Below are 14,977 nucleotides of genomic sequence, written 5' to 3' on the forward strand. Positions count from 1 at the left end.
GTCCAGTTAACTTGAGGGTAAGCTTTACCTGAAAGAATACCATTACAACAGAAATGACTGATAGGCTGAGTTTGCCAAGAAAGTTCACATTCAGTAAGAAAGTTTATTACAGTTGAGGAAAACTTAAAAAAAAAAAGCTTTACAGTCATCTGGAAAGTTAACTTAAGTGGAACCCCTCCTGGTCTCACAGGATGGGTAAATGAAAATTTGTCTGATGAAACAAGTTCTTAAGTGAATTACTAAACATCAAGACAGCATGCTAAATATTTATCAACAAAAATACTGACAGCCTGCCACAGAAAAGGACAGGGCTACCCAACCACAAAACATCAAGTAAGATGGACTCCCAAAACAAACTTCATTCCAGTTACCAAAAACATGTCAACCAGTAATCATTTAATTCCATCAAACTCATAACTCAAAAGAGCCAACAAAATAGTTCTGTGTGCTTAGCCACTTTTAAAGAAATTTTAAGAGAAGAAACATTCAGAGAACTCTCACCCAATGTGGGATCCATTTAGGCATTTATTAGCAAAAAGATAGCACTAAAAACTAAAAATCCTTAAGCTTAGAGAATGTAATTCAAGTCTCTGATGTGCATTTTATTCATACATTAAAAGAAATGTGTCTTAACATAAAGGAACCCAAGTCTGAGAGCTTACCTTTTTTCTTCCAACATAATCTCCTGCCTAGCCTTCATTTTACGGCTGCCACTCCAAACACTACAATATGTTATCCACACTGCACTGGTTTTAGTTCAACATGATTGACTACTCAAAGTCAGTCCCTTAGATACCATGTCATATATCCTGTTATACTTATTACTCCCTTACAGGTTATTACAGCTTATATTACCATTGTAATTGAGCTATATAATTGTATATACACGATTCTGTTTTATTGCACAGGTAACAGTGTATTAATTACATAACCAACCATAAGATGAAGACTATTTAGACAAAAACATCAACTTTCTCCCCAAGCACAAATGAAGTTAGATACAAATTTGCTACCATACAAAGGCTGTGTTTACTCTGTGGTGCAGTCCTCAAGGGCTCATACCACTCCAAGTATGTTAAATACAGCATTCATAACACATTTCTGGTGGCATCAGACCCAAAGCATGTGACACAAGACTTCAAATAAAGTCTGTGCCTATGAACTGCCTATGCCACATATGTAACAGAAAGGCCACTTCAAAAGACTTTCAGGTACTCAATCATGTTTGCCTTTAAAAAATTGTTTCCACACTAGTCATATTGAATGCAAAAACACTAGTTAGAATTTATTATACATTTTGACATTAAAATTCAGATAAAGCGGTTTCTACAGACTCTGAACTTTTTGTCAAATTTAAGAAGTGTATAGGACAACATAACACCATCGCTAGTGATATATTTGCAGTTTGGTCTTCAAGAGCTGTAAAGAGTGACAAAAAAATTAAAAACCATGAAAAATCATTAAAATATTAATAACTTTCTAAACACCATGCTTGGGACAGCAAAAATGAAAATGTTTTTCTTTTTAATTTTTCCCTTCACTTCTATTTCACAAAAGTGCTGTACAACTTAAATCTTGACTACCTACATGGAGTGTTAAAAAAGAAAAAAAAAGTCTCAGCACTGAAAACCTAGTGAAGCGCATTCCCTGGCTAACTCACATGCCTGTGGGTGGCTAATGAGGTGATCTGGAACCAGGGTGCTAGCTTTTCAGTGCTGGAACCCACCTCCCTTCAGTTCTTGATTCCACAATCAAGGGCACTACTCAAATTTATTTGGCATCAAAAATTGATTTCTGAAATCCTCACATCTGTATTTTGATCCCTGATGTATCCGCACAAAATTGCCCAGTAGAGCTGTGTGATGCTAATTAGCCTTGCTTGTGCTTTATATGCTTCCCACTCCTTTACTGCTAGATGAAGAATGTCCACTTTAATCATACTGTTTTAGATTATCTTCCCAGAAACTCAATGTACCAGTTGAAGATCATTTCATTTTGGTTGGTATGAGCACATATTTGCATGCAATTACCTAGAGAGATGAAAAACTGGTAATAAGAAACCTACCTTAAAAGCATAGCGGTATGGCTCATGGTAGAACACTTGCCTACAATGTACAAAGGGCTGGGTTTAATGCCTAGCACCAAAAAAAAAAGGAGGGGGGGGAAGAGGGGTACAAACCTACCTACCTACTGCCTCATGTCAAATTTTAACTAGTATTTACAGATAAAAAAAGATTTATAGTCAGTTGCCAGTGGTGCATGCCTATAATCCTAGCTACTCAGGAGGCTGAGATCTGAGGATTGTGATTCAAAACCAGCCCAGGCAGAAAAGTCTCCATCAGCCTCTTATCTCCAATTAACCACTCAAAAACTGTAAATGGTGCTATAGCTCAAGTGGTAGAGTGCTAGCCTTGAGCACAAAGAGGCTAATGGACAACGCTTAGGTCCTGAGTTCAAGCCTCACAGCCAACAAAAAGATTCATAAGTTACTTCTCCAACATCTCCATGATGTTTCTATTCAGTTGGGTGTATGTGAGTCAGTTTCGTTTATTTGGCAAAAAATGTTCTTAGTATTTTCTGATTCTTTGGACAATTTCATTTATTATGTGAGGGATGAGGATGCTATATTGTTAATATCAACCTCTAAAATTCAAAATAACCCTTCCAATATATTTAGATCATGTGCTCTTAAACTACCTTGATTTAATGACAGTGGTAAAACTGGGTTCCACAAATGTCACAATCCTAAAGAAGTTAATAAAGGACAGAATAAAAGACAGCTAATGCTGCGGGGCAAGAACTGTCCTGAGCTTTATTTTCTCCCCTGTAACATTTAGAAACCGAGCAAAAAGAAAACTTGGGACTGTATTAACAGACTTCCAAAATAAACTTTTATGGAAGCGTTTTTTTAAAAAGTATAGTTTCAGGAGAACAGGCTGCTTGAATCGGACAAATGAGTACTAGGGGGAGAAGGGAACATCTTCTACTAACTTGGCACTAATAATTGAAATAAACCAAACTAATCAAAGATCTATGTGCAATTAACAATTTACTACCAGAATGAAACAGTTAAGATAAGTTAGATGGGCTTAACGTAAAAAACTAAACAGAAAACTTTTCAAGCTAGATAGATAGCAAAATGGGAACTTTTTATTAGCTGGTTGATTCTACCAAGTTAAAACAAACAGTCTACATAAAGACTATCTCAACAAGTGCTTAACTAATACCAACAAATTCATCAAGAAATAGCCTTACAACTAAGCTGTTTTTCTCCTCTGTTCTGTTCTACCATATTTGAGTTTAGTAAATCTTTTGCAAGTATTCCTTAGAGCAAAGAAGAAATGGAGTAGCACATTAAGGAAGCCTGAGAAGTCACAGGTGTTAAGAGCATTTCCTTTGGCTGCTCAAGGTCATTAAGTTTCAATAGAGAAAGCTTAAAAGCTATTTCAGGAGAAAAATGAACCATATCTTGGCCATTAGGTTACCCTTTCAAAAGCAATCAGATATCTTTTTGCCAGGCAATTAGCCTAAATCTCTTGGGTAATGATTAAAAACAAAAGAAAAACCCTTACTTTTTCCTACTGAATCCTCTTAGTCTTTTTTGTCGGTGCTTAACAACATCATTGCCCATAATTTACTGTAGTATGGACTTTGTATCAACTTCATTTAGGCCTATTAGTAACAAGACCAAACTACATTCTTCTTAGGTCTGTTTAGTTGATAAGTGGCATTTCACTGATGACTTTTTCATATAACCTTTAACAAGAACTCGTAAGTTGCATTGATTATTCCCCAAGAGATGAGGGACCGATGATAATTCAGATGTGCACCTCTGAAAAGATTTGCCACTTTTCTGTCCCGTTCTAGCCAGATTGTTTTGAAAACCTTGGAAAAAGACTGAAATTCCCCACCAATCTGAGACTGTATGCGAGTTTTTACAACATTAACTGGGAAAAACAAGAATCCCAATACGGCACCCAAAAGACCTCCACAGATGAAGTCATTGACTAAATGAGCACTGCGAGTTGTTGCAGTAGGGAGATGATCCTTAATGGGACCCCGAAGGCCAAAAAAAAGGACATTGCTGCATCCGTTACGGAACAGAATAGGTACCAAACCTCGATAATACTCTCCAATCCCATGGCACTTCAGTGCCCGGAAAGCCTGATATGTGTTTGTGAATTTGTCATGATGTTTGTGGTCTTGAAGTAATGTCTGAACTCTTTCCAATGGAGTGAAAATGGCTTCTGTGGTCCCTGCAAGCACTGCAGCCACACTACGAGTTGCAAACTCGGGAGCACTAACATGCTTACGGAGAATGCAAGATAAATCCTCATACAGACCAAACATAAGGGCCAGTGTCGTTGTTTTCTGCATTAATGGGGGAAGGATTCCACGATACAAGTTTCGAAATCCATCCTTTCTCAACTGAAGTACTGCATCCCGGGTTTTGATTCCATACAGCTGCTGCCTAAACAGGAGCTTCTGAATGGGAAATGTGACAGCTACATTGTTGAAAGCTGCACAACAACCACAGAAGTAATGCTTCATTTCACCAACATTTGTAATGTGAGGTGACAGTTCTTGTTTTGAAGATGTTAAAATGGGTGACCTCTTTTCATGAGCTTCTGAATCCATCATGTTGCTTAAGATTGTTCTTCTTCATGAAGGATTTTTTTTAACCTACAATTAATACATAACACAGGTTTTATATGAAGTCAAAACACATAAAATATCCCCTCAACTCTCCTCCTATTTATGGACATTATGGACTAGATCAGTCCTTATTCATATTAATAGAGTTCTAATTTTTGTTTTGTTGTAATTGACAGGATCTCATTATGTAGCCCGGTTTGGCCTCAAACTCAAGATTATCCTGCCTGCCTCTCAAGTGTTAGGACTAAAGGACTTTGCCAACACACCTGGCTTTAGATCAGTGGTTCTTTTGTTGTTATATGGAAGTATTGAGGTTTGAACTCAGAACCTTATGCTTGGTAGGCAGGTGCTCTAGCACTTGTGTCATTTCTTAGCCCTTTCTGCTTCATTTGTTTTTCCAATAGGGCCTCACATTTTTGCCTGTAGTGAGCCTTAGACCCTATCTTTCTATTTCTGCCTCTCCTGTAACTGGTATAACAGAGGCAGTTCACCATTCCCGGTTTGTCACACAGTGCTCTTTCTTACCAGAAAATGCTGAATACTCAACAGGTTCAACAATAAGGAAGAGGAAGATGGATCTATCTACATGATGAGATGTTACACAATTCTGTGTGTGTGTGTGTGTGTGTGCGCACGCGTGTGTGCGTGTGCGTGCGTGCGCGCGCGCGCTGATTCAGGAGCTAGAACTCAAAGCCTGGGCACTGTTTCTGAGCGTTTGTACTCAAGGCTAGCCACTGGAGCCACAGCTCTATTTCTAGCTTTTTTGGGGGGTGGTTAATTGGAGATAATAGTTTCATGACTTTTCTGGCTGGGCTTGCTTTGAACTGCATGGTCAGATCTCAGCCTCCTGAGAAACTAGGATTAATCTTCTTGTGTGTGTGCCAGTACTGGGGCTTGAACTCAGGACCTGAGCTCTCACTCAGCTTTTATCACTTATGGCTGGCCCACAACCAGTTCAACTATGTTTCCAGTTCTAGCTTTTTGCTAGTTAAACGGTGACAAGAGTCTCTCACATTTCTCTTCCCTAGGCTAGCTACCAACTTGGCTCTGAACTAAAATCCTCAAATCTTAGCCTCCTGAGTGGCTGTGACTGGCAGCATGAGTCAGCAATGTGCCTGGTTTATTATACTAGCATTTTTTTGTTTTTGTCAGTTGTGTGGTTTGAACTCAGGGCCTGGGCTCTGTTCCTGAGCTCTTTTGCTCATGGCAGTGCTCAATCACTTTGAGCCACAGCCCCACTCCCATTTTTTGAGCGTTTCATTAGAGATAAGAGTCTCATGGGGACTTTTCTGCTCCTGATATCATGATCCTCAGATCTCAACCTCCTGAACAGCAACAGGATTACAGGCATGAGCTACCAGCACTTGGCTATTCTATAATCTTTACGAATAAAGGAATACTTGAAAACTGCTTTAAGGTTTAGTATCAAGTTTTGAATAGTTAGTGATGTTTATGAAATTTAGATGATCCCTTATTCAATCAATAAACAGTACTACAGAAAAGAAAAAGGAGGGCTGGATACCAATAATCCAGTTCACACCTGTACTCCCAACTACTTATAGGAAGCCTAAGAGGTGGACTGAAGTCCACACACACACAAAACAAAGACCAGCCAGACGTTACCTAAAAAACAAGAGGCATGGCTCCCTCCAGTGGAAGACAACTTGCCTAGCAAGTTAAGGAGCCTGAATTTCAAACCCCATTACTGACAAAAAACAAAAACAAAAATCACCAAAAAACAATAGAGTACTTTTTGACATAGAATAGTACTATGAAACAATCCCATTTTTATCAAAATACATTTGTGAAAAAGCTAAAGTGATTTTGTTTATAATGCTATGCTTCCCCTTTTACTACCTTTCACATTAAGTCATTCTTTTCTTTCTGTTCAGTCATAGGGCCTGAACTCAGGGCATAGTCACTGTTCTCCCTGAGCTCCTTCTGCTCAAGGCTAGTACTCCGCCACTTTGAACCACACCTCTACAGGGTTTTCTAATAGTTCACTGGAGATAAAGAGTCTCATGGACTTTCTACTTGGGCTGGCTTTGCAGACTCTCAGATCTCAACCTCCTGAGCAGCTAGGATTGCAGGTGTGAGCCACTGGCACCTGGCTCAATTTGTCATTCTTTGAAACTGATTTAAAAAGTTGGACACTGGTGATCATAATATGGACAATAAAAGGCCAACAATAAGTGATAGACATGATAAAGTTACAATGTGGCCCAAGCAAAATGCTTTACCCTTCTGAGATTCAGTTTCTATAGCAATCATTGACGCTAATACTCTGCAAGACTAGAATAGAAATTAGATGAAGAGTATGCATGTCAGGTATACATGTCAGGTGAGATAAGTAATTCAAGTAATTCAGCTACAAGGTAACAAATACAATCTTTGTTTTTTTGTTTTGTTTTGTTTTTTTGGGTTGGTCATGGGGCTTGAACTCTGGGCTTGGGTGCTGTCCCTGTGCTCTTCAGCTCAAGGTGAGCGCTCTACCACTTGAGCCACAGAGCCACTTCCAGTTTTCTAGTGGGTTTTATTGGAGATAAGAGTCTCACGGCCTTTGCTGCCCAGGCTGGCTTTAAACCGCGATCCTCAGATCTCAGCCTCCTGAGTAGCTAGGATTACAGGCGTGAGCCACCAGTGCCCGGCTACAAATACAATCTTTGAAACAAGGAGTCAAAGCCCCACAGAAAAATAAGTCATTAACTAGCAGCTTAGGAAGACAGGCAGAATGTGGCCTCTGGCCTAGCTTGGAAAGCTCAACTGGAGTCACTATGTACATGAGGGTGAAACACATTCTGGCCAAAGAGTGACACAGGCCGAGGTATTATACCCAGGAAGCATGTTTCACACTCTTGGAGTTGGGATGCTGGTATATCCAACAACTGAAAAAAAAAAATCCATAAAAGAAATGTGCAGGGCTGGGAAGGTTGCTCAGTGGTAGAGCGCTTGCCTTGCATGCATGAGGCCCTGGGTTCGATTCCTCACCACCACATAAGCACTGTGGCTCAAGTGGTAGAGCACTAGCCTTGAGCTGAAGAGCTGAGGGACAATGCCCAGGCCCAGAGTTCAGGCCCCACGACCGGACCCCCCAAAAATAAAAATAAATAAAATTAAAAATTAAAAAAAAAGAAATGTGCAGAGGGAGAAAAAGCTGTATATCCATTAGCTATACAATTAAATATACAATAAATATACTTTCCTCCAGAGTGACTGGTCTACTTAAGTCTCCCTTGCTAAAGCCTCTTTAGCAGTCAACCTGACCCTGACTTAAGTCATACTCACCACCTCTTGTTCCCTTCTGTCTCCCAATCTACCCATTAGCTTATTTAGAAAAATAAGCAAAAAGAGCCAGCAATGATGGCTTCTATCTGTAATCCTTGCTACTCAGGCTGAGATTTGAGGATTGTGGTTCAAAGCCAGAGTGGGCAGAAAGTCCATGAGACTCTTTTTTTTTTTTTTTTTGGAGGGGGGGTCCGGTCGTGGGGCCTGAACACTGAACTCTGGGCCTGGGCGCTGTCCCTCAGCTCTTCAGCTCAAGGCTAGCACTCTACCACTTGAGCCACAGCGCCACTTCCGGCTTTTTTCTTTTTGCTTATATGGTGCTGAGGAATTGAACCCTGGGCCTCTGGCATGCAAGGCATGTGCTCTACCACTGAGCCACCTTCCCAGCCCTCCATGAGACTCTTATGTCCAATTAACCACCAGAAAACCAGATGTAGACCTGTGGCTCAAAGTAGTAGAACACTAACCTTGAGCAGAAAAACTCAGGGACAGACCCAGGCCCTGAGTTCAAGTCCCATGACCAAAACAACAACAACTACTATTAGGCTTGAAGAGCAAGGTATATAATTAATGTACTGTAAAATCTAATTTGAGACCAGAACTACCTCAGGGCCTTGTATGGTGGCATAATCCTTTATTAAATGGGTTTAGCATACATGATTTGTCCTGTTCCCTCTCTATATGATCATTATTACTCTTCCCTTGTGTGTATGTGTGTGTGTGTGTGTGTGTGTGCACTTGCGTGCATGCAGTACATTGGTACTAGAGTACAGGTTGGTGCTGGAATTCAGGCCTTCTCATTTTCAACTGGCTGGTGGTGGTGGATTTTTGGTGCCTAACTAGAGTCTTGGCTTTGTTTGCCAGGGTTAGTTGGCTTCAAACCGAGATCCTCAGATCTCAACCTCTTTAGTAGCTAGGATTACAGATATACCTTGCTACTCTTCCCTCTCTTTTACCTTTAAACAATGTTGACAAACTTGACCTGGATGAACTGTTTTTCCATTTAAATCTTTTAAATAAGATTCAGCATTTTTCTTTTTTTTTTTTTGTACTAGGTCCTGGGGCTTGAACTCAAGAGCCTGGGTGCTGTACTTGACCTTTTGTGCTCAAGTCTAGCACTCTACCACTTGAGCTAAAACTCCACTTCTAGCTTCTAAGTAGTTAATTAGAGATAAGAATTCTACAGACTTTCCTGCCCAGGCTGGCTTCGAGGAGCTGTGATCCTCAGATCTCACTCTCTTAAGTAGCTAGGATTACACGTGTGAGACTCTGATGCCCAGCCATTTATTGCTTTTTGGTGCCGGGGATTAAATTAAACCCAGGGCCTTGCGCATGCTACACTAAGCACATGTTCTACCACTGTGCTATAACCCAGGCTGCAACAATGCATTACTATACCATAGATACTGAACACCATAGCTTAGCAACAGAGTACCAATTGTTTACCCTTGTGATTGCATGGCTCATCTGGAGCTGTGCTCACTGCTGCTGCCTTGTATCTCAAGACAGCTGTCACTCTCCAAGAAACAGACAAAACTCAAAATAGGGTTTCTTATTTTGTGTGTTGGTCTTGGGAGTTAAACTCAAGAAAGAGCCTGGATGCTGTTCCTGAGCTTTTGTGTTCAAGGCCCTCTACCACTTCGCACTTTTTTTTTTGGGGGGGGGGGGGGATGGCGGAGAGGAGAAAGGGGCTTAAGTCTCATGGACTTTCCTGTCTGGGCTGGCTTCAAATAGTGATCCTCAGGTCTCACCCTCTCAGCCCCACCAGTGCCCACCAAATATGGTTTCTAATGAGTGCACAGGATTTTTGTACCACTAAAAAATTCAAAATAGGAACTGGGATACAGCTCAGTGGTAGAAGACTTGCCTAACATGTATGTGAACCTGCATTCAATCTTCAGCACTGAAAAAAATCTCCAGGCACTAGTGTATCATGCCTATAATTCTACCTACTCAAGAGGATGGGATTTGAGGATAGAAGTTTGAAGCCAGCCCAGGTAGCAAAGTCTGTGAGATTCTTCTCTCCAATTAGCCCCTAAGAAGCCAGAAGTGGAGCTGTGGCTTAAGTGGTAGAGTACTATCTTGAGCACAAAAGCTCAGGGACAGCATCCAAGCTCTGAGTTCAAGCCCCGGACTGGTACAAAAAAAAATTTTTTTTAAAGTAAAACATATTAAGTCACATTGTAGTATATATTATCTACCCTCTTGGCATGGAAATGAATCCTACTTAGCATATGAAAAGATACTGCTACATAGTATTTGCTAATTTTAGCTTCTGGTGTTGGGGATTGAGCCCAGAGTTTGTTGTGCATTAAAAAAGTGCTCTCCCACTAAGCTATGCCCCTAGTCCACCATCTGTCATTATTTTAACATTTCTTAAAACTGCAGGCAACAGACCAAGTTTTCAGCATTAGTACTATCTCCACCATGGAGTTTTGTTGTTATAAGCTAGATGCCGATGGCTCACACCTGTAATCCTAGCTACTCAGGAGGCTGAGATCTGAGGATCACAGTTCAAAGCCAGCCTGGGCAGGAAAGTCTGTGAGACTCTAATCTCCAATTAACTACCAGAAAACCAGAAGTGGCACTGTAGTTCAAAGTGACAGAGCACTAGCTTTGAGTGAAAAAGCTTAGGGACAGCGCCCAGGCTCTGAGTTCAAGCCCCATGACCAGCACCAACAACAAAGAGTACCATCGTGTTCCCCTATAAAAAGAGTATGACTTTTCCTTATGCTGGGGAACAACTTTATTAAAAGAATTCATTCACCTGAGATGCCAGCTGAGCCTGGTGTTGTGGAGGACGACGGCTTTTTGGTGACTTTCCCAATGTCTTCCATTGTTACTGGTCTGCAAGGTTTTCTCTTCTGGAGTCAATTCTGATAACTCGATTTCCTTAAAAGAAGTAAAATAAAATCCAGCTTAATTTCTATAGACTTATAAAGGATTTACTGTTCAAATACAGTTTTTTTTTTTTTTTTGTCGGCTTGACCTCTGGGCCTATGTGCTGTCTCAGCTCTTCAGCTCAGGGTGAGCACTCCACCACTTGAGCCACAGCACCACTTCTGGTTTTCTGGTGGTTAACTGGAGATTTTCCTGCCCCAGCTGGCTTTGGATGAACCAGATCTCAGCCTCCTGAGTAGGTATGATTATAGATGTGAGCCACTGGTACCTGATTATTTCTAGCCATGTCTATTTATGTTCCCTTTTTCTTGAGTAGGGTTGCACCAGTAGATCTAACTTTTTTATCTCTCCATCTCTTCAATGGTCAATTTTGTTATTTTTCAGTTCAGTTTATTTTCCTCTATTACCTTTCTGATTTTTCATTTGGGTTCATTTTCTTCTAATATCTAACATTAGTGATTTTAATTATCCCCCCACTTCATGATTTGACTTTATAAAATTATTTTCCAGTATTTTGTTTTAAAATTTCACATTTTCCTTTGCATGTTTAAGATATTCTTCATTTTATTCTAGTTCTGTGTGTTCTACAATCTTCAGCTCTGGCCAGATTATTATAATAAAAATGGTGTTAAAAAAATGGATCCAGGAGGTTATCTAATCCCCATATTCACTTCTTGATGTACTATACTTTGGTAACATTATGATAAATTTAAGAAAATGTTTAAGCCAGAGACTGGTAGCTCACATCTGAAATCCTACTCAGGAGGCTGAGATGCTCTGAGGATCATGGTTTGAAGCCAGCCCAAGCAGGAAAGTCCTTGATTCTTATCTCCAAATAACCACCAAAAGCTGGAAATAGAACTATGACACAAGAGGCTGAGCACTAGCCTTGAGCAAAACTCAGCTTGAGTTCAAGCTCCAAGACTGGCATACATACATGCATACATGCCTATACACATACATACATACATATACACACACACACGTTTATAGATGCTTGAGAAAATTTCAAAGGTACAAAGTTTATTAAGCAGCCACTTTTTAGTGATGTATTTGCCAATCTAAGATTAACCAATATTTCAAAAACTAAAATTAAAAACAAGCATAGAAATGCTGGATATCTATGTAATGATTTGCTTTTATTTTGCAACTAAACATATTAAAATCAATATAAATATTTAACACACATTTATATAATCTGACAATTTATGTTAAATGTTAAATGTTAAAACATTTTCTGCCAGGTGTTGGTGCCTCACACCTATAATACTAGAGACTCAGGAGGCTGAGATCTAAGGATCAAAGCCAGCCCAGGGAAGTCAAGCTGTGGCTCAAGTGGTACAGTGGTACAGCACTAGTCTTGAGCAAAAAAGTAGCTTAGGGACAACAGCATCTAGGCCCTGAGTCCAAGCCTCAGGACCAGCAAAAAAGAAAAAAGAAAAAAAAAAAAAGGGCTGGGAATGTGGCTCAGTGGTAGACTGCTTGCCTTGCATGCCTGAGGCCCTGGGTTCGATTCCTCAGCACCACATAAGTGGAAAAAGCTGGTAGTGTTGCTGTGGCTCAAGTGGTAGCCTTGAGCTTTTTAAAAGCTGAGGGACAGTGCCCAGGCCGAGTTCAGGCCCCATAACTGACAAAGAAGGTGTAGGCAGGAAAAAGGAATTATTATTAAAACCACCTGAACTTCACAGATTTAAGCTTGTTCTCTAGTTGTTTTTTTTTTGGAAAATACTGTACAGAGGAGTTACAATTACATGGGCAAGATAATGAGTACATTTCTTATCAAGCATTGTAGCCTCCTCCTTTGTTTCCCCTTTCCATCCCTTTCCCATCCTCCACCCCTGTCCTCTAGTTTTAACTCATACTTGAGGAAGGTGTGAAATCAATCTTAATTTAGTTGTAAAGTAAAGGAAGGGGCTGGAAAAGTGGCTCAGTGGTAGAGCGCTTGCCTTGCATGCATGAGGCCCTGTGTTCAATTCCTCAGCACCACATACGCAGAAAAAGCCGGAAGAGGCCCCATAACTGGCAAAGAAAAAAAAAAAAAGCAAAGTAAAGGCAGTGAGCCTAGTATTCTCTGGCATGTTTACTACACTATGAACATGGCTGAATTTGTTAGGATGATCGCTACTTAAATTAACGTGAGTACTAATTCTTTGTGACTTACTGCACAATTCATTTACCGTATCTACATTTGCTTGATACCTAAGGCACTCAACATAGTCAAGCAAAGTTGATGGAAGCTGACTTGCAAGCAACTTGCAAGGGTCAAAACTTCCCTTAAGAAAGTTACAAAGTCTACTGTAATTTACAACCCACACAGGTACACTAGCACCCAGATGTGATTCCAGGACAAAGGTCTTTGTGCACAAACAGGGCCGAGGGTGACTGTAATTCTCAAAAGATGTGGATTCCCACTAGTCAGCAGATATGAGTCCGCATTGAGAACAAGGTCAGCTGGGGTACTCATTCTACTTATGACCCTATCTTGCCACTACAAATACAAAGCCAAGTCTGTGCCTCTACATTTACTAATCTGAGCTTTCGGTTTGGTCTGATGCCGAGATGCACTATGGGAGACTCCAATTCCCAAGCATCTCACTGGTGCCCTGGAACCGCTACGATTCGGGAGACCTCCTGGCACCCTTCCCGATTAGTTAGTTCTTCAAAGTAAAGGTGCAGGAAGCTCCGACTGCCATGGCACACAGGTCCTTGTTTTCCCACAGATTATAGAGAAACTGGGAGGAAATCAGACCAGCTGGGAAGAGCTGTCAGGTTATGGCGAAGCGACAAACACGGCTGAGGTGTTGACGTATTCCAAGTTGCTAAACTTGAGTCATCCGTAGAGAGACAAACAACTAACACTGCCATCCTGGACGGCCGCGCCGTTTCCAAGACGGCGCTGCAACGCGGTGTGCCAAGGCAAACATTCTCCCGGCCTCCAACTCTCGTCTAAGGAAAGGAGGGGGGGGTGCGGGGGAACACCACCTCCCGCGTCCGGGCTTCCGCGGTGGGCAGGCCGCACGCACCCCGCAGGCCCGATGGGCCTTGGGCCCTTCCGCGGTCCCCAAGCCGCTGCAGCCCCCGGCTCCGGCAAAAGCCCTGCCCTTCCCCTGCCTGGGCGGTTCCAGCTGGCCCGGGAGGCGCCCCACCCAGTCCCGAGGGCGCCCCACGAATGCACGGCCCCGCCGGGCGGGGGGGGGGGGTCGCCCGGCGGCCCGCGAGCCGGCCCGGGGCGGAGGGGGCGCCGCGGGACCGCGGGGGTGTGGGCTTGGGCCTGCAGCCGCCAGGCCCGGGGACTCAAGCTGCACTGGGGACGCGATGCGCGCGCGCAGAGCCTGGCCCCGGGGCCGGCGGCCGCCCCCCGCATCCTGCACGCGTCCCCTTCCTGCAGCCTGACACGGAGGGGACACACAGACTGCCCGACCCCCGCTTCGCACTCACCCATGGCCGCGGGCACCGGCCCTACGCCCCGAGCCGCCCGCCCGCCCGCAGGACGGCCGGCGAGCGAGCCCGCGCCCGCGCAGGCGCAGAGCTTCACCGACCCGGGCGGAGGGGGCGGGCCCGTAGCCGCGCAGGCGCAGAGCTTCGCCGACCCGGGCGGAGGGACGGGCCGTATCCGCTCCGCGGAGTCACGTGAGGTGGACGCCCGGCCTCTCACTGTCCCCGAGGGGGCGGCGACGCGGTGTTTTCCTTTGGCCGTCGAGGCTGCACAGGTGGAGGCTCACGCAGTCACGCCTGTGGGGTGGTTGTGGGGCCCCGCTAGTCCGGGTACCTTACTCTCAGGCCATACGGTGGCCTCGCCGGGCCAGAAACAGGCAACGCGTCCTTTAGCGCGCAGCCTGCGGGAGGGACTGGAGGGGAGGGAGAGGCGGGGAAGGCCGGAGCGCAGGTGGCCAGCGCCTGGCTCCCGGGGGCGGCCTCCGTCAGTCGTCCTCCGGCCTTGAGAGGACCTCTGTCAGCTCATAAAACAACTTGCATGTGCTTAAGAAGACACGTCCTTTGTAAAGCCCTTGCCCCTGTTTGGACGAGCACTGTAAAGGATCGTGGAGAGCCAGGTCAGAATCAACCCGAGCAGTTTTTTGAGTGAGTGACCTTGGACAAGTCACCGGTCACCGAGCTCCAAATCCCTAAGGGGAAA

The 14,977-nt window shown here is 43.2% G+C and overlaps 1 protein-coding gene across 2 annotated transcripts; it reads right to left on the reverse strand.

Moving 5' to 3' along the window:
• Window positions 1-83: 83 nt before the first annotated feature.
• Window positions 84-14,388, reverse strand: Slc25a51 (solute carrier family 25 member 51). Of its 2 annotated transcripts, XM_070010150.1 has the most exons (4): window positions 14,281-14,379; window positions 12,789-12,861; window positions 10,709-10,833; window positions 84-4,683 (listed from the first exon to the last, which is right to left on the reverse strand). In XM_070010150.1, exon 4 carries the CDS (start codon window positions 4,639-4,641, stop codon window positions 3,748-3,750), a length of 894 nt encoding a protein of 297 aa, XP_069866251.1. In that variant the 5' UTR covers window positions 4,642-4,683; window positions 10,709-10,833; window positions 12,789-12,861; window positions 14,281-14,379; the 3' UTR covers window positions 84-3,747. The 2 variants fall into 2 exon arrangements, with proteins under 2 accessions (XP_069866251.1, XP_069866247.1); XM_070010146.1 differs by lacking the exon at window positions 12,789-12,861 and having other exon boundaries at window positions 14,281-14,388.
• Between the last annotated feature and the right edge of the window lie 589 nt (window positions 14,389-14,977).

Source organism: Dipodomys merriami, unplaced genomic scaffold (genome assembly GCF_024711535.1).
Source record: "Dipodomys merriami isolate MVZ:Mamm:240054 unplaced genomic scaffold, mDipMer1.0.p SCAF_11, whole genome shotgun sequence".
Lineage (NCBI taxonomy): Eukaryota > Metazoa > Chordata > Mammalia > Rodentia > Heteromyidae > Dipodomys > Dipodomys merriami.